At 42.8% G+C, this 22798-nt stretch overlaps 1 protein-coding gene across 2 annotated transcripts in view; it reads left to right on the top strand.

The window, feature by feature from the left end:
* Positions 1 to 20218, top strand: part of LOC147709244 (metastasis-associated protein MTA3-like) — a 790513-nt gene extending 770295 nt beyond the window's left edge. For both annotated transcript variants that reach the window (XM_086927807.1, XM_086927806.1), the window contains one exon: positions 18125 to 20218. In XM_086927807.1, the coding sequence (XP_086783933.1) occupies positions 18125 to 18136 (12 nt within the window). In that variant the 3' untranslated portion in view covers positions 18137 to 20218. The remainder of the gene's footprint in view (positions 1 to 18124) is intronic.
* Positions 20219 to 22798: the final 2580 nt, after the last annotated feature.

The raw sequence follows: 22798 nt of genomic DNA, 5'->3' as shown, positions 1-22798 counted from the left end.
TTGCCACCTTTTGACAGAAAATACTGACATTTCTTCTAATTCCAAATACAGAATGAGAGTTTGTCACTTTTTGAGACAAAAACCCTTTACAAGTGGGATGGTGCTGAAGCAATACCCGCAGCCATGGAAACAAAGGATGGATACCTGCAGCAAGTTGAGCCCATTGGCACTCTGGAGTTTTGGAGATTTCTCAATTAAAATGTACTAAGTCCCAATGCAGAGTGGGATTGAGTTGTTTTTTGGAGGTGCAGAGATCTCTGTGTGGGATGAAGCTGGGATCCTATATGATTCTATCCAATCTGATGAGGTGGAACTGTTGGACGGATATATTTTTACAGCAGGTTCCACTGATGTTCTGGAAGTTTGGAGGAAAGGTTTTCCAAAGTTTTCAAATATTCTTCTGGCCCCCAAATAATTACAGGAGTCGACATCTTAAGCTTCCAGGACCTCAGGTGAAGGGTGTCAGATAGAGTCCAACAGCAAGGTCTAGTCAGAGTCAAGTTGCCACTGGTTCATTGGTATTCTTCACAGGAATGTCATCTTCATTTTTTTGTAGTGCTGGTGGAGCCACCTGGGGGGGGGGGGGTCAGTCTTATATTTCTTGGAGCGCTTCATGTCCTTGGATTACAACTGGAAGGAGGTGTCCAACCTTCCAATGGAAGCTCCATTGCTAGAGAAGCTATGCTCTATACAAGATCTTTTAACTTAACATAACCATTCAGGTTTGTCTCATAGGTCAAAGATGCCAAGTGTACCAGGTTCAGTCGTTCTGGAACACTTTCACAATCCAGCAGTGCTCTGAGAAGGGCTGGGATGTGATTGGGCAAGTTTTGTAGTGTTCCAGAGCCTGTGTGGACACCCTAGGAAACTCCTAGCCCATCTCTGACCTGTGGAGTAAATGTCCCTAGTCCCTGGCCTATCTAATTCTGGAGTATTTCATGTAGTACTGCAAACAGGCCTAAAATGCAATGTGACACAGCAAATCCAAATTGGCCAAAGTCTTCAGCAACACTGAAGTTGGGCTGTAGGAGCTGGGTGTGTAGGAGATTGTATTATGAAAATGTCTTGTGTCCTCCCACATCTAACACTAAAATCCAGTTTGAAGCAGGCTCTGGACCCAAGCTGAACATGGGTCTAGAAGTCTTGTAACATAAATCAGGGCCCTTCAGCAACCTGACGAGGGATACACAAGAATTGTGATCTGTTCCTGCTTGATCCCTTTCAAAGGCACCAAACATTTTACATGTGCCGCAGGCAAGCCTTTCATGCTGGGTTTGAAACAGTCATGCCAACAGGAGGTGCAGCAGTTCACACGCTGAGTGTTCTCCTGACCTCAAGAAGGGCGTCCCTGCCTATTCAGGTCAATCAGTCAGTCAAGGGGCTCTACTGTGTGGCTCCAGGAAGGGATACCACACCTCATTACAGGAATGGCAGGGCCAGCCTGCAGCTGCGGATTAAGACTAATGACCCAACAGTGGCTTATGCATGTCACAATACTTTTTCTGACAGTTATTTTTCCTAATGGTTAGGAAAACTCTGATTTTACCAATGAATTACATTTCCAAAAACAGGAAAAGTTATTGAACATTTCCTCTAGCTGTTTCCTACTATATAATGCAGAACTAGTGGTTTAATATGTTCTGCTCTACCCGTCTTTCCTCTGGGAACAGATAAACCACAATAGTATTTTGTGATGTATTTACTTTATCAACATGCTAACATTAATTTAGACATGTACCAATTATAGGTACTGTGAACCCTACCTTATGGGTAGTGTTAGAATTCAGGGTCTCTAGTTGGCACAGGTAGGTACTTGTGACAAATAGGGACCCTGGCCTCTAGTCAGGGTAAGGGGAAACACTCTTTAGATAACCCCTGCTCACCCCCTTGGTAGCTCTGCATGAGCAGACAGGCTTATCAAAGGCAATGTGTAAAATATTTGTACCAACACTCACAGTAACACAGTGAAAACACCACAAATGGACCCCACACCAGTTTAGAAAAAAGAAGTCTTTAATCTAAACTAAACAAGACCAAAATGACAAAAATCCAACATACACAGTTCAAAAATATGGTTTCAAAAGGGTTCTTAAGGTTGCGTTAAAATAATCCACAGTTGCGTCACGTTTTAGCCAAAAGTACCTTTAGAGATGAAAAAAGTCCCAAGTAAGAGGTGCAGCGTTGGAAAACAAGTGAGGCGTCACTCCTGAGACCCTGGGGAGGCAATGCGACAACCCCGCTGGATGCAGCGGGCATGTTGTGTTGCGTCTCGCAAAGGTACGATGCGACGATCTTCGGAACGGCGACGATCTCAGCTGCTGCGGCGACGTGCAGCGTTGATCTTCTCCTCTCGCGGCCGCTCGATGCGATGGCTCTGCGACGATTCTCGCAGCGACGTGATGCGGTCTGTAAGCAAGTGGTGCGACGATCTCACCCAGTGACGACAGGCTCTGCGACGATACTCGCAGCGATGGTACTTCCCGCACCGGAACGATGCGTTCCGCAAGCGAAGGATGCGTCGGTTCTTAAAGCGACAATAGGCGCTACAATGATCTCGATCTTCACAGCAAGCGAGCGATGCGTGAAACTTGCAGAAAGACTTAGTTTCTTCTTGTCTAGCTTCCCAGCCAACAGGTACAACTTCCAGATGCACCACAACTGGCCCTTGCACTCTAGGAAGGACTTAACTCTCTCAATAGAGTTCAGGGAGGAAGCTGGTGGTGAAGTCCTTTTGTTCCTGGGACTTCTTAACAGGGAGCCAGCTAAGCTCAGGCCCTTGGAGATCTCTTCAAGCAAGGGGACACAGCACAGAGCAAAGTCCTTCCCCTCGGCAGCAAAGCGACTGCAGGTTAGCCCACAAACACACTGCAGGACAATCCTTCCTCTTCAGTCTTCCAGCGTTCTCCTTGGCAGAGGTTCCTTCTTGATTCCAGGATGATCTAATTTTCTGTAGTCTGGGGTTCTATACTTATACTCCTAAAAGTCTTTGTTCCCTTTGTGCAGGAGGGCTCTGAGCCCGGTCTGAACCAGTTCTGGGTGTTCCTTGAGAACTTCGTTTTCCTGGCTTTTCCTTTCCTTTCAGAGAGAGGGGCAGGGTCGTCAGCCGCCCAGCAGGAGGTGGAGCAGCATTGTGGAAGGCAGGCACATCCCTATTCAGGCCCAGGTGCTACCCCCTCCCACCACTCCATATGCAGATGGAGCTATTCAGCCCAGTGATGGCCCACTCAGCCTCTGGGAACCACCCAGCCCCTGTCACTCACAAACCAGAGAGTCAATTCACAAACAGGCCAAGGCACACATAAAGGTCAGACAAGAGAACAGACACTTTCTAAAACGTGCTGTTCTCAAACACAGGATTTAAAAAACAGCTTTCGTAAAAGATGCGTTATTAAATTCTGAGTTCAGGGATACCATACTTTTATGTCCTATCTTGCTCCTATGGGAAGATATGCAGGTAACCACTGGACACAGCATTCCCCATGATAGCCTATGGGCAAGATAGCCTTACAATAGTGAAAAACGAAAATGGCTGTAATTCACTACCAGAGCATGTCACCTGCACTAGTACATGCTCTACCTTTCACATACACTGCACCCTGCCCAGGGGGGTACCTTGGGCCTTCCATAGGGGTGTCCAATGTGTACAGAAAGGGAAGGGTTAGGCCTGGTCAGTGGGGACACTGGCCAAGCTTGACATGGCAGTTCACAGACTGCACACAGGCACTGCGGTGGCAGGCCTGAGACACCATTTTAGGGCTACTCATGTGGGTGGCACAATCAGTGCTAAAGGCCCACTAGTAGCATTTAAATCACTAGCCCTGGCACACTCAGTGCACTTTACTAGGGACTTCTTGGTAATACAAATATGCCAATCATGGATAACCATTTACACTTATAATTTACACAGAAAGCATATGCACTTTAGCACTAATCATCAGTGGTAAAGTGCCCAGAGCCCTTTTGCCAACAACCACAGGTCAGGAAAAATTAAGGAGGAAGAAGCAAAAAGTTTGATGATAACCCTGCTTAAGGGGCATTTCCAACAGGTTGTAAAGCCATTTTAGGGGTAACTTATTTGGTAGTTCGTTTTTATAAGCTTTTCTCTAAACATGAGAGTTTGCAGGCATGAAGGGACTAGTCCTTGGTGGAGGCCTGTGTTATGGTGTCAAGGTCACGAAGTTGAAGAAACAATATAGTGCTTCACTCCATGTGTGCCATTTAATTTTAGATGCCATGGTTGTAGTTTTTACACCTTATTCACTGCCCTTATAGTAAAATTAAGTGTTCCAAACGGGGTAAGGCAATTTTGACCTTATTTTATGGTTCAGAGCACATAGAATAGCAGTTTCCCAGTGGTGGAGTTCAGAATCACTCAGCAGGTGAGTCTAAAAAAGACTAAACATTGGGAATGCCTATCCAAATTAGGCTAACTTTGAAACAGACTTCTTCTAATATCATTGCTCCTTGAAACTGACTTTTAAAAGTGGAATACATTGATTAGTAATTGAAAACTCCCAGTGGCTGCACTAAAAGGTGGTTGCTCACCTCACAGCATTGACCAAAAGGAAGAAGACATGGAGAACAAAGACAAAATGTCTGCCTATTAGTGAGTCTCTCTCTTCTTTCTCACTCTCCTCTCTCTCTCTCTCATATAAAATGACTTCCTATGACACACACCACAAAATCACCATCACCGCATGTCGACCCTTCCTCACATCCTGCAACAAAAAATGCTTGGAAAGGATTGCACAAATAAACACCTGAAATGTGACTGAATTGATCCCTAGGCATAGTATCCACAAGTAAAGCAGCAACAATACATTCAACAGCACAGCAAAATGTATACATTCAGGAAATAAACTTTAACATGTCCCAAACACAAGCAGCACTTGGCAAACAGTTCCACTGAAAAATACTTTTAAAAGTTGAAGAAACACAGTTAAATAACCATCTCATGTAAAAACACTGAAACACAAATAGCGGGCAAACATATTGGAAAGACAAAAATGTCTGGCTAAGGCTTTGTGGGTCTGGACAATCGCCTCTACACTGACTCTGCAAAAATAACAATTGATGGACAGTATGCAGAACAATGTCATACATTCACCCCAGTACAGAGATCTGGGCCTAAATCCATATTATTTTGCTCACCATGCCATTCCACTTTGGACCCAGCCAAAAGCAAATCAGTCTTGACCCTGCGCCCAACGGGAACAGTCCAGCCCGAAATGCCAGGCCAGGTCCTCCCTGGACTGGAAACAAGCATCCTAGGACCGGTTTCCGGCTTTCAGCCCTCATTAGCCTGGATAGCTTGACTCCAGTGGCATGGAGAGCACGCGATCCACGTCAGGCCATACCCGTCCCACTCGGGTTGACAAATGCATCAATTGTTCTTTTTGCCAGGCCAGGGCAGACCTGGCCTGCCAGTTTGGGCTGGACTGTTCCCATTGGGTCCATGGTCAAGACTGATTTGCATTTGACTGGATCCAAACTGTAATGGCATGGTGAGCAAAAAAAGATAGATTTAAGCCCAGAACTCTATACTGGAGTGAATGTATGACATTGTTCTGCCTTCTGTCCATCAATTGTTCTTTTTGCATTTGTCACCACGAGTGGGACCGGTATGCGCAGATGTGGGCCCCGTGCTCTCCATGCCACTGGAGTCAAGCTATCCTGGCTGATGAGGGCTAAAATCTAGATTTCCAATTCCCTCAGCATCGTACCTTGAAATCCCTCCCCACGCCGCCAGACCGCTGTTACCTACACGAACAGCGGCTGAATGATACATGTTTTGCTAAACTGCAAAGAAAAAAATTAATAATGTCACAACATTCCCTTTATGGGCCATTACTCTGCCTGCATGTAGGTTTGCTGGTACATGCCTCAATACTTGTTCCATTTCCAGTGCTAAAGCAGTTAGATCCCTTGTGTCGGTAAGTGTAATTTCACAGGGTGCGCTAGTGTTTAAATAAAGGCATGGTCTTTAGCGCTAAAATGGCAAACAATAATTGAAATGTGTTGTTTAGAACGATGTGTTGGGGTAGGGATTTCACGTTGGAAGCACATTACTGCAGGGGTGATATACTCTGGCAGATGTGTCTTAAAAACACATTCTCTTGGGTGAAATGTGTTTCTGTATACATCAAAATGTTTGATTATTTTCGTGTGGTTCTTGGAAGTGTGTTCCCAGTTAACCCTTTAACTGCTCTGAACGTTCCGCGCCAGTGCGGAACGTTCTATTGAGCGGGCAGGGCCGCGACGGCCAACAGATGTGCGCAGCACTACAAAGGTATTGCACGCGGCGGCCGTTGGCTGTCAGAGGCAGCCATGAGGCTAAAAATTAGATATGCAGCCTACAAGCACGAGGAAGAGTCCATGATGTGTTGGACGCTGATGCAAACAGTCAGCAAATAGCATTTATAATCTCATTCTACAGTTTAATACAGAAAAGGCACTGTGTTGCTATAGCTTTTGTCTAATTTATACCATATTAAATAGACATCAGCTGAGAGAACTGCGGGTCTCACTTACACTGAATAGGGAAATAAGTTACCCACTGTCAGGTCAGGTGATCTTTAGAGTGGCTGGGAGGCCCTGTTTGCTATCTAACACCATCTAGAAAAATATCTCACCTATTACCAGGTGAGATGGTCTTTAGAGAAGTTAAGTCCTACAACCTTCCCCCCGCTATCTTGGAAAAGATCTCAAACATTATGGTGAAGTGGTCTCTGGAGTGGGCAAGAGGCCCTGCGTGAATGTTTCTTCAAACTACCAAGGAAAATATCACATGCATGAGCCTGTGAAGAGGGCTCTAGACATGCCCTAGGAAAGTATGTTACCTACTCCCTGATAACCGCAGCATAAGACTGTGGCGGTCAGTCTTGACCACTAGATTTCAGTCCGAAACAGTGAGAGCAGAAAAATAGTGCACATTTAATATAAATACTTTACAGGTACCTGGCTAGCACTGATTACGTGTAAGGGAAGTGGGTAGGCTGAATTACAGTAAACCTCAAATTGCAGTCTAAAACTAATAACATCATTTTTCTTTATTCTCTCTAATTTCCACCTTTTACAACGTCTAACATGCCCTGGGAAATATTTGCCTAACAATTTCAAAGATATTGAACTTTTGAGTCACCAATTAATTTTTTAACTACTGCTTATCAGATTTGCCTTCACATTTTAAATTTTATAACTGACTTCTGGGCCAAAATATTTTTTAGAACTACGGACCAGATGTACGACGCATTTCACCATTCCCAAATGGCCCACCGGGCCATTTACAACTGGTAAAATGCATTTTCCTATATACCAATCCTATTTTGCGAGTAAGTAACCTATTACCGACTCGCAAAATAGGGTTTGTGAGTCACTATTAGAAAGGGGTGTGTAAAGGGCCTCCTTTCCTAATAGCGAGACGCACTGCTATGCACAAATGTTTTGCAACACGCAAAACATTCGCAGATTGCCACCAATTACAAGTTGGTGGTAAGCCATTCACAAACGTGATTGTGAGTTGGGGTGCCAACGTTTTTTCATAGCAGGCAATGGTCTCAAGGACCACTGCCCACTCTAAAACAATTAAAAGAAAACTTTTCATTTTCATTTCTGGAATGCACTGGATTTTCCTTACAGGAAAATGGGCTGCATTTTTTTAAAAAACAGTTTTATTTAAAAAGCAGTCACAGACATGGTGGTCAGCTGACCACAGCAAGCCAGCATCACTGTGAGTGCCAGCCATTCCCAATGGGTCGCAAATTGCAACCTGGCTCATACATTTTAAGATGTTTGGGAATCTCAGCCACTATTGTACATCTGGGTTTGCAACTTGCAAATTGTGAGTCGCTAAAAATCGCAATTTGTGAGTCGCACACCTTGACGGTGGTACTTGTTGCCCTACATCCCATCAAGACGATACTCACCATATGGTTGAAACATGGTAAATTCCTCAGTGGCGCGGTACATTTAGGTGAGTGGATTAGGAGATTATGCGCAAAGACTTAATTGTGGGTTTGATAGTTGACATCAGTATTTACTGAAATATATTTTCTCTTCTGGCTGTAGTTTAGGATGTATATATGAATGAGTAAGAAACTAAATACTTTATTGATTGATTGATTAAAATCATTTCAATTTAAAAATAACAGCAGAAATACATGATTTAAAAGACAGTTGTACGATTTGATTTGACGTTTCTAAGATTAAAAGCCAACAGTTATTAAATTATGCGAAAGCCGAAGTGTAGGTACTTTGTACATATCAGTATATGAGAGCAATATTTGTTCTAAAATTGCTTCGGCATTTGTCTCAGATCTATTGAGCATTACATCTTGCATTAGAGAATTCCTGATGATGTTAGTTACGGTGTAAGAGTACGCACATGATCTCTAACAGATTGGATTTGTGGAATATTTTATTGTGGCACTACTTGCAGGGGATCATCAAGCAATGTTTGCACCTGGCACAGATATTTATTCCCCTGGCACGCCAAGGTGATGGAGTCTCTGCTCAGTCAATAAATTACAGCTTGCTTGCAGGTGCAAACTTGCCATTGTAGAAAAGCAGATCGAAGTAGTTTCCTCCTGTGTACTAAAAGTGCTGGACATCGCATAAAATGTGAGTTAGTGACTCCTGTTTATACCCCCATGGACACAGCTTAAAGTTGACGGCTGATTCGTCCAGGAAGGGATTAGGTTTTTCGTTTCTAGCTGCCCAAAATGAAACCGCTGTTGCTTTAGCATGGGCGAGAAATTAGTTTTAAGTAGGGTTGGTGCTTTAAATGTTCATATGAGGATATAACCGTCCATGCTTGGCATTTGGCAGCCAGTGTATTCTTGTCTTGCAACTGTGACAAAACTTTGGCCAAGGTGTTGCTTAGTCAAGTGAAGGATGCTTTTTTCATGGGAAGGTCCCTGACTTCCTTTAGACCTAGAACTGTAATTGTTGATTGCAAATTCGCACCCCAAGAGTTGTTTAAGTGTTTGCTCATCTGACACTTGATTTCCCCCAGCACAAGTTGTGGAAGGGCCTTTTTCAGAAGCACAAAGAGTCCAACATAATTTTATAAATGCATTAATTTAATTTTTTGTTGTAGTTGGTGGTTGAGGCAAAATTCAAGCCACACTTGAGCTTGTGAGTATGTATGAGTGATGTGAATAAGTTGGCATGAATGTGAAGTTCAGTAAGCACATTTACATCACAAAGCATATGTGGTGAAAATGTGAACTATGACGATATTAGTAACTAAATGATGCCCTTAATTGTAAAAATAAATCCTTATTCTGCTTCTTATGTGGGTGGACCACTTATACGGTGTGCCGGAAGGGTGCCTAGTATTACACTACACTGTAAAAGAAATGTTTTTAGACCTCCTAAAGTTCGCATGGGTAGATGTGTTTTTTTTCTGCCAATTGGAGACCGATTATTTTTTGGGCCTATTACAGTGGTTCACCCGTAGCTCTTCCAGCGAAGGTGTTTTTTTTTTACTTTTAAGATCTTGAGATTGGATTAGCTTAACCCTCTTGCAAGGCAGTATTTGATGATCTTCTGAATTTGTCGTGGCGTCTGATTGTGCAAACGTTTCTCAGTTTTTGAACTGTAGCCATTATAGTGACCTAATGTCCGCTGAAGCACTCTACCTGATCAGGGAGAAGGTGCATTCTCTAGGTGTATTAATTTAACAAATGGGGTATAGGGAGTCCCACATCAGAGTATTTGCATAGTCATGCTTGGAAGTTTCAAGTGGCCCTACATTTTATTATACTTGGCAAAGGAAGTGGGAGGTTCAAACACGGCAGGTGGCAATGCAAGGATATTACGGTCCCTTGTTTTGAATTTACAACCCAGCAGGGGCTTTAGGCCACCAAGATTCATTCATGAAGCATCTTGTTCTAGTAGTGGTTATAGAGCCCTAAAATATTTTTGTGTCTCTTTGACAGACGTATATTTGTCTGTCATTTGTGCAAGAGTGGTATTGAAATGATGCGGTAAAGGTTTTAAAACTGGTGTCCTAAAAAAGTCAAAAAGTAAGAGTGGAAGAAAGAAGAGACCCTTTGGGTCTCTGCATTCCACCTTATTCTACACCATATGAAATCAGCCTAATTTGATATTTTGGATTCTCCTGACAATAAGCACCTGAACTATCAGATTGGATACAAGAGGCCCCATACATAGAGTGGAAAGCAGAAGGCTGTAGTCAACAGTAATGAATTCAGCTGAATGGTCGAGGAGGATGAGAAGAGACATTTTTTTATTCCAGCGGCCACCAAGCTGTTATCCATTCCTCTCAAGCAATTAGTTGTTGTTTGAAGATTGTATCAACCATGCTCATCTTACCCATCGGAAGCAAACTAAGACAAGAAGTTGCATATCTGTTGCATATCTGTGCTTATGCAAACTCAAATGGAGGATGCCTATTGACTGATCAGTCATTGTTGAGTAAAGCCTGGAGCTGATGAGGTCGTCTTTAGGCCTGATTTGACTGCATAGATGTCTGCACAACCTATTGTTATCAATGTTTTAAAATATACAGATCCATGGCTTTACCTTTGACCAAAGGTTTACTTCTCTCTCCCCATATTCTGTTAACTCGTGGGTGTATTCTTCAGTTTCCTAGATAGGGATTTCAGTGGAATTCATCACATTGAATTATTTATATCATATAGGAACTGAATGTAGAAAACCATTTGTGGCATTTCTTTCACTGCAACAGACTTTAAAAAAATGTTTCAGTCAGGACTCGTGTGCAGGCCTATCTTTAAGGTAGTCATCACATGGGGGTGACCCGTTACAGAAGTGGACAGCATCTCCCCAAGTTGGCTTCTCCCAAAGTCTTGCAAGGTCAATACCAACAACCACAATCTTGCAGGACAAGTCTGACAACCTTTTTCACCAATCATTCCAGTAGCTGCTGCGCTGGAAGTTGCCACGCACTGTGCCATCTGATTCCTTGCTCCCCCCCCGGCCTCCAGGAATGGCACAGTACACTACCCAGCAATGTAGCCATTTGGTCCTCTGTGGTCCCCTGTCATCTTTGTGGTAGGACTGTTTTCTAAATGCTCAACTTTTGAGTAAATGCCTACCAAGGTCTTTCGAAAATGGCAGCCACTTTGGAACACTGCTGAAATGATCTTCTGGAGGAGGTTGTACTTACTGGTGAAATCAACTGAATTTAAGTTTTAAAAACAGATACTTACCAAGCCAATATAATGGTTTGCTAGGAATTACATTAACGATTTAAATGTGTGCCCTTTTCAATCACATTACTAATAAATAGCCCTTTTCTTATAGCTCAATTGATCCTATGTTTAAAAGCTTTGCTAAAAAAAATGACAAATGTTGGTAATAGATGAATTATTCATAGCCTTCCGTTGTGGGGTGGCTACTGAAGTGGGTGCATTTGGATTCCATCATCAGTTTTGCTACGGTCACCTTGCCTCTAGCACCGCTTCGCGATGAGCTCAGTGGAGAGAATTTGACCCAGACCTCACCGATTGCGATTATGTTCCTCTTGAAAGGGAGGGCATTCATTATACTCTTTCTGTTGTAGACAATAAAGATTGATAGGCTCTTCTTTTGTATACAAATACTATTTATTTATCTACTGTTGTCCATTGTTTGCCTCTTTCAAAGTAATCTGTGATTTGACTCTATTATAACAATTCATTTTCAGTTATAGGCTTAAAACAATAACGTTACCCTCACCCACACTAAATGGCGTACTTTATCATTGAGGTGCTCATTCTCCAGTGCCAGCTGCTGTTGAGTGGGCTCATCCAAAGCTCTTATTTATTACCAAGTCTTTTATTAGAAATACGAAGGGTCATGAGTGTGATGTAAAATTGTATTAAGAGTAGGATGGATGTAGGATTTTGTTTAGGTTGCATCCTGTCTTATACAAGATTAAAATGAAATGGATGGAGTGGGGTCACTGGTGGTTATTAGGCTATCTCCTTACTTCTCGGTACACTTGTTCCTGCCCTTAGCATGTATATACATCACTATGCTTTCATCACGATCTATGTGACCCTGGTCTAAAGTGCACTCTACCCTCTGATTGTGTCAGTGTGGTGTAGGAACACAACCAAAGTGACTTATCTGCCAGAATTATCGGATTTTTGGAATAGCTTCTACATGCAGGGGATTTCTAACAACCAGTGTCAGGAGAGTTGAGACACTTGTTTATCCCGTTTATTACTGCATGGACTCCATTTCATATTTGCTCTCACTATTGATGCCTATGATGAACCTCCCCAGTCTCTGCTTGGTCCAAGTAGTTTGAGATTTCATGAGAATTCTCCCAGGATAGCGAGTTCTGAGTGTGGAACAATAAAATAAACCCAATAAAAACCATGGAAAAAATATGCAAGCGGTACTCCATTATTTGCTTATTCCAGGAAATGAGACCTACAAGGTCCATGGTCAATTGTGTAAAGCAAAGAATCACCAGAGTAGGCTTCTTGACTGTGAACAAGCTAGTTCCATTCTTTACCTACCTCTCCTACATCCCCCCTCTTTTGGCCACCTTCACAAACTTTTCTCCTTGTTGTGATGGTTCCATCATTCAGTGTGAAAGTGAGCTGTGTGTCTTTACTTCTTTTGTAAGAGAAAGCCCTCTTGGCAGAATGCCAAAATAAAAACCTAAAATCTATGGGACATAAATATGGTACCCCAAGTTTCATAGGAGTGAGTGTGCAGTGAAAACAGTTGTCGTGGTACAGAAAGCAGTCATACTGGCTTCTGGATTGCCATAACACGTTTTATTGCACTTTTGAGGCAAGGATTTAGACAAGCTGACACTCAATGTTTACACAGCATACCACATGCATTACCATAAAAGGATTACTACACCACTCCAGATAGTAGTGTCACACTCAGATGAAGTTTGTTAGTCTTCATACTATCCAGCAGTGGATATTCTCATACTCTTCCTCATCTAAAGGTATGGGACACTTTTTTTACCTTGTCATCTGGTAAAACATAAGAATCCTTCATACCCAATGGTAACGTCTTTTTCCTCAGCCATTTATTTGAGGTTGACTTGTGGGCTGGGAATGACCCCTTTCTGGTAATGGTGTACAGTTGTGTTCCTCTGCCTTGAGTGCCGCAAAACATGTATTTGGTATCCAGATTGGTATGCTGACTTGATTTTAGGCTGTAGCATCACGCTAATCGAGTATGTGTACAGAGACCTATGCTTGTCCCTTGACAACAGCAAGTTCCTGAATTTGTCCATTACCATCAACGGATTAAAGTTGAAAAGAAATTCTACTTAATCAACCTACTTATACTTGCCAACTCGGACCAAATTTTTTTTTTAAGATAGTGAACTCCTTCACTCACCCTAAAACACTTCAACAAGGGAATCCTCCCATCACAGATTCTATGCAATTGTATTGCTGATTTTTTTAACACAAAGTTCAAACTCTACAAAAAGATTTCAAAATGCCCCTCTCCTTGCCGATAGAGGTATTTCCTAATTATGCAGGTGATAGATTGACCCTGCTAACTATTAGCTTAGAACAGTCATTTCAACAGGCCATTGTCTCCTGTAAAGCAGGGTCTCCGTTTGACCCATGCCCCCCACAGATTCTGCATGCTATTATTGACACTATTAATCCAGTCATAAATAAGATATTACATTCCTCCCTCTCACAAGCAGAAGTACCTAAGGATGGGAAATCACAGCAGTCAGATCCCCTTCAGAAAAAACAACTTGTAGACCCTACCATTCTCTCCAATCTTCGTCCTATCACACTGCTTCTGTGAAACAGTAAAATCATGGAGAAATTAGTCAACACTCAACTTATGACCTACTTAGAAGAGGCAAATATTTTACATCTTAGTCAAACAGGTTTCAGGCCCCAGCACTCAACAGAATCAGCATTACTATACACTGCAGAAACCCTTAAATCTGCTTTAGACCAAGGAAAAACGCTGTGCTGATTCTATTAGACTTATCGGCCGCATTTGATAAGTTCTCCCATGACATTTTGATGGACCATCTCAAAACATATTGCATTTCTGATCTATCCTTGGCTTGGCTAAAATCTTTTCTGTTCAACCGAAGACAAGTTGCCACTCTTGGTCATAATCAGTCAGCAGAAAAATCCCTGCTCTCTGGGGTTCCACAGGGCTCCATTCTAAGTCCATTGCTTTTTAATTCCTACATGGGGCCCCTCATCAGCCTGATATCATCATTTAACATTGAGACTATTTTGTATGCTGACGATACACAGCTAATTTTGGTATTAGACAAACCCTCCACCCAGGCTGAAGAAAATCTACAACACTGCCTTACAGCGGGGTTTCAACGAATGCAAGTGAATCATCTGCAGTGTACCTCCGAAAAAAACGAGATTATGCCATTAGGAAAATCCCAAATTTTATTCCCCAACCTATGGTGGCCCAAAGACATTCCTCCCCTCCCAACATAGTAAATGTAGTAAAGAATTTAGGGGTAACATTTGACTCATCACTATCTTTTCATCAGCAATGCTTAGTAGTGGCTTGTGCTTGCTTCAACCTTATAAAGGCCCTTTAAAAAGTATTTGATTTACACCCCTGCTCAGCCAGAAAGGCAGTGCCAGTAGCCCTAATCACCTCTAGATTGGATTACTGCAATAGCCGATATACAGCCAATACGTCCATCCTAAACAAACTCCATGTGGTCCAGCATGCAGCTGCATGGTTAGTCTTAAAATGGCCCAGAGGCTCTTCTGCCTCAGCTGCCCTACAATTATTACACTGGCTGCCTATCCGCAAAAGAGCTATCTTCAAGATCCTGGTAATCGCCTACAGAGCTTTCAGATCCTCAGGTCCCTACTACCTCCGGTCCAGGTTTAGGTGCATCACCAAAGGCAGGAAGTCAATTGCGGACCTCGGGACTAAAGCCTGGAACCTACTTCCTAGTTAACTTCATTTAATTCAAACAGAGACCATCTTTAGAAAAGCCCTGAAAACCTGAATTTTTTATGCGCCTGAAGCTTTTTGTCTATCACTCATTTGAGTCCTGAGCTATAGCTGTGTGTGCACATTAGGGCCCGCATAGCACCATGATGCTCCTCGGAGTGAAAGCTGTGCTTTACAAATACAATATAACATACATAACTAAGAGTGCCCTCTTTGACAGACAGCAAACTACTGTTCCTGGTGTGGATTTTGTATGTAGAGGCGTGTGCTTTGTGACTCCATACTTGTGACCAAACCTTTTTTATGTGTCAATGAAATGGAGCCTACTGGCCCACTCATGTAAAGTTCTGCTTCTCATGCTAGCATCCCAAGTGTATGTTGTGCTTGTTTATTTGTGTAGCATGCATTGTACAAGCGTGGCATGTGTGAGTGAAACAGATGAATTGATACCTCTGGGATACATTTTGGCTATGCCTGGCCTGACCTTTGAACAAGATGACGATAAGGTCTTTTTTTAATCAGGCGGTAAAGCTGGAGGTAGAAGATTTAGACAGTGAATCAAGGGACGCGGAAACAGGGTTTGCTAGAACCTCTTTGATGGGGCAAGAAGGGGCTACTGGCCCCCACCGTTTGGGTTGAGGCATTTTACTCATGATGTCGCGGGGGCCAACCTACTATCATTCCTCAGCAATTGGGCCAAGTACCCCTTCGGCACTTGACTCACAGTAGCAGGGTGGATCAAGCAGTAATAGTCTTCGTGGGGGAGGTAGATACAGGAGGCTCAATTCAAAACTCAAAATACGTTCAGTAGCATCAATTAATAGTTTTCCAGTCAAATACTTGCTCTTTATGAAAATAAGAGAATTTATATATGAACAAAAAGTAAAACACGGCATACACAAACAATACACACAGCCCCCTGAGGTTGGGGCTATAGGCAGGTCCCTGAGACCCACTTCCCTCTCGATAATGGAAGTGGTTATTCCCATTCACTATAGGTGACATTCAGGTTACCCCCGCTAGTATTCTTAGTCTCAGGAATCCAGCTTTGACTCTTCCGAAAGTCAGATGAGTTGCAGTGCCCCAAGAGCTATGTGGCAGAACATGTCCCCCCAGGCCCTCCATTCCTGCATCCGCCTTATACGCTTGTGCAGGTGCTGTGCTACCCCAGTCCCCAGGAGAGTTTCTCTCTCTCAGACGTGGTAGAGGGCTGTAGTGGCTGCTGATGGTAAGTAACACTCAGGGCTTTGCAGCGGCAGTAGCTGTGCGTCCACAGCGCTTCCTCTGGTGAGACTTAAGTTCCTCCTCACAGTTGCAAAAGGCGATCACCTGGGTTCTGATCCTCAGTCAGAGCTCAGGCATGCACAGGCCACCACAGTATCCTCTCTTCTCGATGACAGCTGAACCAGACAGGATGATAAAGGAACAACTGAATAAACCACGCTTGCCTCTACCACGCAGCCTAAACCACGAATGCGTCTTTACTAGCATTTCTTTACCATGTAATTTTGTGCATGAATGGTAAAGGGGTATGCGTAGCTAAGGTCACAATCACCCTTCCCCCGACCTAAGCTCCAGACTCACCCCCTGTTGCCCTTCCCCGCCCTGAGGTCCTAATACCCCTACCCCGTCCAAACCCCCATGCAGGCCCTAACCCTTAAACAATACTTTGCCCCATCCCACCTCATTGTGCTGTCCCTACAACTGCCCCAACCCCTTCCATGCCCTTAGACAAACCTCTATTTAAAAAACGACCCCTACCCCAGCCCTAAAAACGACCCGCCCTCCCCTAAGCACTAAAAACTACCCCAACTGCCCATTCCCCTCCCCCTGAGGACTTAATCCTTGTCCCTTAACCCTGTCCCTTACCCTTACCTGTCCCAGACCAGCCCTAAAAGCCACTCCGCCCTCCCCATTGCCCTAAAAGCTACCCCTACTACCCATTCCCCTCCCACTGCCCTGAGGTCTAATACCTCATCCCCTAATTTAACAAATCTACCCCGACTCTCCCCCAGCCCAGAGCACTACTGACAACAACACCAATCCTGAAAACTACCCCTGGCCACCCAGCCCTGAAAACTACCCTGATTACTACCCTGATTCCCCCAGCCCTGAAAACTCGCCCCAAACTCCCCCAGCCCTGAAAACTATCCCTGAACCCCCAGCGCAGAAATCGACCCCAACTCACCCCCAGCCCAGAAAACTAACCCAACCCACCCCCAGCCCACAAAACTACCCCAGCCCTTGCCAGAAAATGACCGCGACCCACCCCCAGCCTGTAAAACTACCCGATCCCTCAGCCCAGAAAAATACCCCAACCAACCCTAGCCCAGAAAACTACCACGACCCACCCCCAGCCTATAAAACGACCCAACCCCCCAGCCAAAAAAAACTACCCCATCCCAGAAAACTACAGCCCAGCACCACTTAATTCACCACAGATCTCTTCCTCTGAGGTCTTCCTGCTTTTGTCCCCAGAAGCCAGCAGCTAATGCACGCATTGCCTTAACTTTGAATATTCATGGTTAAGGCATATGCGTGGTTAAGGCAAGTGTGGTTTAGCTTGCGGACTCAGAACACTCTGGTTAAGACCGCGGTGTTCCAGCTTTTTCCCATTTGAAATTGTTACTAATTAAAGCAATTTTTGCCTGATCTTGAGTTTGGCGGAGGGTTGCTTTATTGCATCAGTGACAGATATCTTGTCTGCATATCCTATAGCACTTGTTGTAAGGTGGACCGGATATCCGTCACGTTTGTGACAGGATAATCCACCCGCAAAACTCTAAATCATGCCCATTTATTCAGCATGTTCAATTTGTTATTAGGTGTTAGTGTTTGCTTTGTCAAGTGTAGCTCAGGTCCACACATACAAATAGCTTTTTACCCCCTAAATGCAAAATTATACACCATGTCATCCTAGACACTTACTGTTGAACTATATCCATCTTTGTTCCATTGAAGGTGGTTGACTCATCTCTGTACAGTGTCTGGAAGCTTAATCTCACTGACGAATCTATTAATACATTCCTCATATTTGGAGATATTGTTGATATGGCCACGAATTAAAGGGAGGTCTCGGCTGTTTTTTTTTGTTTTTTTACAATAAAATTGACTGATAACAGTGTGTGTTTGTTTTGTGAATTCCTGCATTCATGATTACACCATACGTGCAAAGCATATATCCTGACTCAATGTTTATTTTTCTTTGCAGAAGAATTCGTAAGAAATATTCCAGGATACATTTAAAAAGAATTTCTAGAAAACCATGTACTCCGTTTTTCCTTAAGAAGCCAGTCTTTGTAAACCAAAAAGAGGCAGTCCAGGTGCCAGTGGTTCAAATGCAGTGAAATGTATGGCTTCTAAAAAGTGGACTTTGAAAGGAACTTCAAAAGCCTTGCTCAAACAATAAGTATTTATGCTTTCTGAGAGACAGAAGAAATTAATTCTGCTTCAAGTACACATGGCAAACTCTAATAGCATTTCTCGTATATATTTTATAATGCCAATGTACCCTACAGGACTTCAAACTGGCTCAGAGAAAATAGCCAAAAAAGCATGACTGAAAAAAACAGCATCACTAATACACAACATTAAATACATTAGCAGGAGTACATACAGTATGCAAAGTAGACCAATTTCAAACGTCTTCTTACACATTTGACAGCAGACTTGGCAAAGGTTGTACAAAGCAGTGTTTATAACAAAACAGTGTTCATTACTTTGGTATTAGTGTTTTTTCTAAATCTTGAATATGTCTCCATGTGTCAGATGTACTAGCAAGGAATATAATAGCTCTTCCAAAAGGTTTGGTATTTTGTTATAGGAATCTATACAGGAATTCTCTCTTTTTTACGTGGCAAGACGCAATTGCAATTTTTCACTTGACTATAGATTAGGAAAGACATTGAGCAAATTCTCCCTTTCTTGCACAGTAAAGACAGAAAGAGTATGGCATAGATGTGTCATTGACTGGTTTGCAAAGAACTACAGAGTGCTTGATATCCTTGTGAGTCATGAGTAAAGGGGGGACGGTGTCCATTCAAGCACCCCCCTCCCCCTTTTCATTGAAAATTACATGAAGTAGCAATGTTGACATTGTGGGTCGAAAATTCATTCACGACTACTAATGTACAACATTGAATCCAATGAGGTGGAAATGTGACAAAACTGCAATAGCTTAACCTTTGATTTTGATAACTAACAGGCAATAGCAAAAACATTTCTCCACGTTTTTCCAAGCAGAATACATACGTTAACTTCACAAGTTGTGTGTGTTCAAGTGTATTCCTAATAACGGTGTGGCTCTAATACATATCTCAGATAAGATCCTTTTTAATTAATGTACATATAATTTGTGGCAAGTTCACCCAATGCTATGGTATACTTGTCCTAGCATCGCTGAAAAGTTGCTAAATTAGCGTCCTTTATAACAGTGCCTTTTCAAATGTATGATAAAGGTATTGACCTAGATAGGCGTTTTTTGAGCAAAAACGAGATCTGGTATTAATTCTTATGTTATGATTGTTTTTTTCTAAAATATACTTTTGTTACACTTTTTTTTACTGTTAGGCAAGTCTAGATGGCCTTTGTCTGTGTCTAGGTATGCATTTATTCTGCCTTTCTATGGGTAACAAAACAGCAATGAAACTTTGTAAGTGTATTTGTTTGTAAGCTTGTACAACCTGGCATTCCATTGATGTATTCAAGTGATTTGGTTTAGCAGGTGCTGGCATTAAATTGTCGCTTCAAAGACCCTGCATGAACAGGGTACAGCAGTTATAATGTCTTTTTCTTCGCACCTTAAAACCAAAAGCATTTGATAAAAAGTATTTTGTTTAAGAGTATTTGTTAAAAACTTGGTGGACTCTGGATTACATTAGTAGGTAAACTACAGCAGTGAAATGATCAATAGCACTACCATTGCTTTTACTACTATTTTTTAATTTATCTACAAAGACGTCATTAATTGCGTGAGTACATTGACATTACACCTGGCCTATTATATTTAAAAATTGTTTCAATTGGAAATATTGCCAAGTACGCCTATCTGTAAAATGGAGTAAGTGTCCCTTTATTAAAATGTCTCAATATGCATCATATTTTATGTTGTGATAGTTGCTCTGATTTCATGTTCCCTTCTAGCTGTGTCTATTTGTGTAGGAAGCATCCCTTTATCTTTTAAGGGCCGAAGATTCACGTGAATAAATAATTTCAACATGAACTGCTTCTAATGAATGTTTAATGCTGAAATTCAGAACCATGCTATTTTAATTTTCTTTCAAAATAAAAGTATGGTGTTTCCCTGCTTCAGATGTCTGTGATTATTCAGTTCGATTTATTGAAGACAAAAATGAATGTCTTTTGGAAGAAATGAGGCAAAATGAATGGGGCGTTTGAATTTTAAAGAAGTTGTTATTAGCACTACCACATCCTTATTAATATTACCCTAAAATGTTGAAAGACTAATATTCTACAGTAATTATATTGATCTCTTTTCATTTGTCATTTTAAATGAGCTGGCTTAGCTATAACCTCTTTTAAATGTACATCATTACTCTTAAAACTAACGTTGTAACAACTAATAAAAAAGATAAAACCCGAATTGCTGGCACTTACAGCATGACACTGGCTATGTTTGTTTACAGAGGTAGGTTTATAGAGATAGGAGCATTGATTACATTCTTAAACTCTATCACTGTCTATGCATCTGTAAGCAATTGGGTCACTGGTTCACTGGGGTGCGAGCCCTGGCCAAGCAATAACCACAACCCTAGTCAGGGTAAGGCACATCAAACCCACAAATTAACCTGTGTTCAACCCCATGGTAGCTTGGCACAGAGCACTCAGGCAAGTCTTCAAACAAGAAGACAATGAAATACACCACAAAAGGATGCCTCACCAGTTTAGAACCACAGAGCAGAATTTAATAAATGAAATCGACCTAAACGACAAAAATTCATCAGTAGAAACAGAGCTATGAATTTTTAAAGACTATAGTGAATATAGCGCCAAAAAGCACAAAGTGCCAATTCAGGAAATATGGTTGCGCTGGACTGGGTCAAAATCAGAAGTTCAGGCCAACTGCGATGGAGGGCATGTCAGCTACAGTCCCCAGATTAGTTCCGCTGAAGTTTTACCTTCTCAAGATAGCACCAAGAGTCCCATTTGCGTTGGAGAGAGCTGCAAGGAGAGTGTTGCGTGAGGCTGGTGACGAAGTACAAAGAGGGGGCCAAGCATCATGAAGGGGCTGGCTGCAGCTGCACATTGGTGGTCCCCAGCAAGTGGTTGATCCTGGAGTACGAAGTCAGGCTGGCGGCACTTTGCGTAAAATCACGATGCGAACGGCGAGGTCCCAGCGCAAATGAGCCTGTTCATGGTTCTGTATAGCTCAAAAGCTTGATTTTCAGCTCACTGAGCTACACCAAGGATCCAGGACCTGAGGGGCACCAGTTGTGGGACAGGAACTTGCTGAAGCTGGGTCCAGGGTTTAGTACAGGATATTGAGGAGCCTTTTATGTCCCTGAGGCTCAGATCAGGATGCCAGCAGACCAGTCCTTGGCTTCAAGATGAAGTTGCAGGCCCAGCTCTCCTTCCCCAGGCAAGAGGAAAACAGGTAGCAGGTCAGCACAGTATGACAGCAGTTACTTCAGAGCAGCAGTCTAACAGAGTGGCAGTCCTTGTAGCAGTTCACACACAGTAAATGAGGGTAGGAGGATCACTCCACTCCGACCTCCTGTAACAAGACTCTACACATACAGAGAAGTGGGGAAATATTTAGAAGAGGTGAGCAGACAAGACACACGTTGTTAAAACTGCCCTCACCCACAAAAATTTGTGGCATGCTTCATCATAGGTCTGCTACAACACCTTCGCGCAAGCCAACAACAGAAGTGGAGTAGGGTGGGGTAAACAACACAAACATACAGGAAAAAAATGCAGGATCAAAGGAAAGGTGCAGAGAAAACAATGTTAAAACTAACGCAGGGATCTCCGAACTTCCCTTTATTGGTGGACTCCCTCGTTGGATTAAAAAGGTTTCGCATGGATCTACTCTTTAGTCCTGATGAAAGCCGGGGAAGACGCAGTATCCGGCTGAAACACCTTGACAGCTTGCAGAGTGGAGGGGTAGTGAGTTCATTATAGACCTGCATACCACCATCCACTGGTTGATTAAAACCTTTTTAATCTAACCAGTGAGTCCACCAATACAGGGAAGTTAGGAGATCCCTGCATTAGTTTTAACATTGTTTTCTCTGCACCTTTCCTTTGATCTCACATTTTTTCCTTTATGTTTGTTTTGTCTAACCCACCCTATTGCTCCACCTCCGTTATTGGCTTGTGCAGAGGTGTTGTAGCAGCCCTATGATAAAGCATGCTGTAAATTTTTCTGGCTGAATACATTTTTAACAACGTGTATCTTGTCTACTCACCTTTTCTAAAGAACGACTTACCTTTTATTGCCCCACTTCCCTGTGTGTGTAGAGTCCTTGTAGCAGCATCAACGCAAAATCAACAATTGATGGACGGAATGTCGCACAATGGCAAAACATTCACCCCCAGTCACAGATCTGGGTTTAATCCATTGTTATTTTGCTCACCGCACCACCCCAGTTCAGACATGGCCATATGCAAATCAGTCTTGACCCTGTGCCTCATGGGAACAGTCCAGTCCGAACTGCCAAACCATGTCTTCCCTGGGCCGGAATCAAGCATCCTAGGACCGGTTTCTGGCTATCAGCCGTCATCAGCAGGATAGCTTGATTCCAGAGGCATGGAGAGCACGGGACTCACGTCTGAGCATACCCGTCCCACTCGGGGTGACAAATGCAAAATCAACAATTGATGGTCGGAACGTTGCACAATGGCAAAACATTTGATGGATGTG

The sequence above is a fragment of the Lissotriton vulgaris genome, chromosome 6 (genome assembly GCF_964263255.1).
Source record: "Lissotriton vulgaris chromosome 6, aLisVul1.2, whole genome shotgun sequence".
Taxonomy (NCBI): Eukaryota; Metazoa; Chordata; class Amphibia; order Caudata; family Salamandridae; genus Lissotriton; species Lissotriton vulgaris.
Note: the sequence above shows the minus strand (reverse complement) of the source record. Positions and strands in the feature narration are given on the sequence as shown.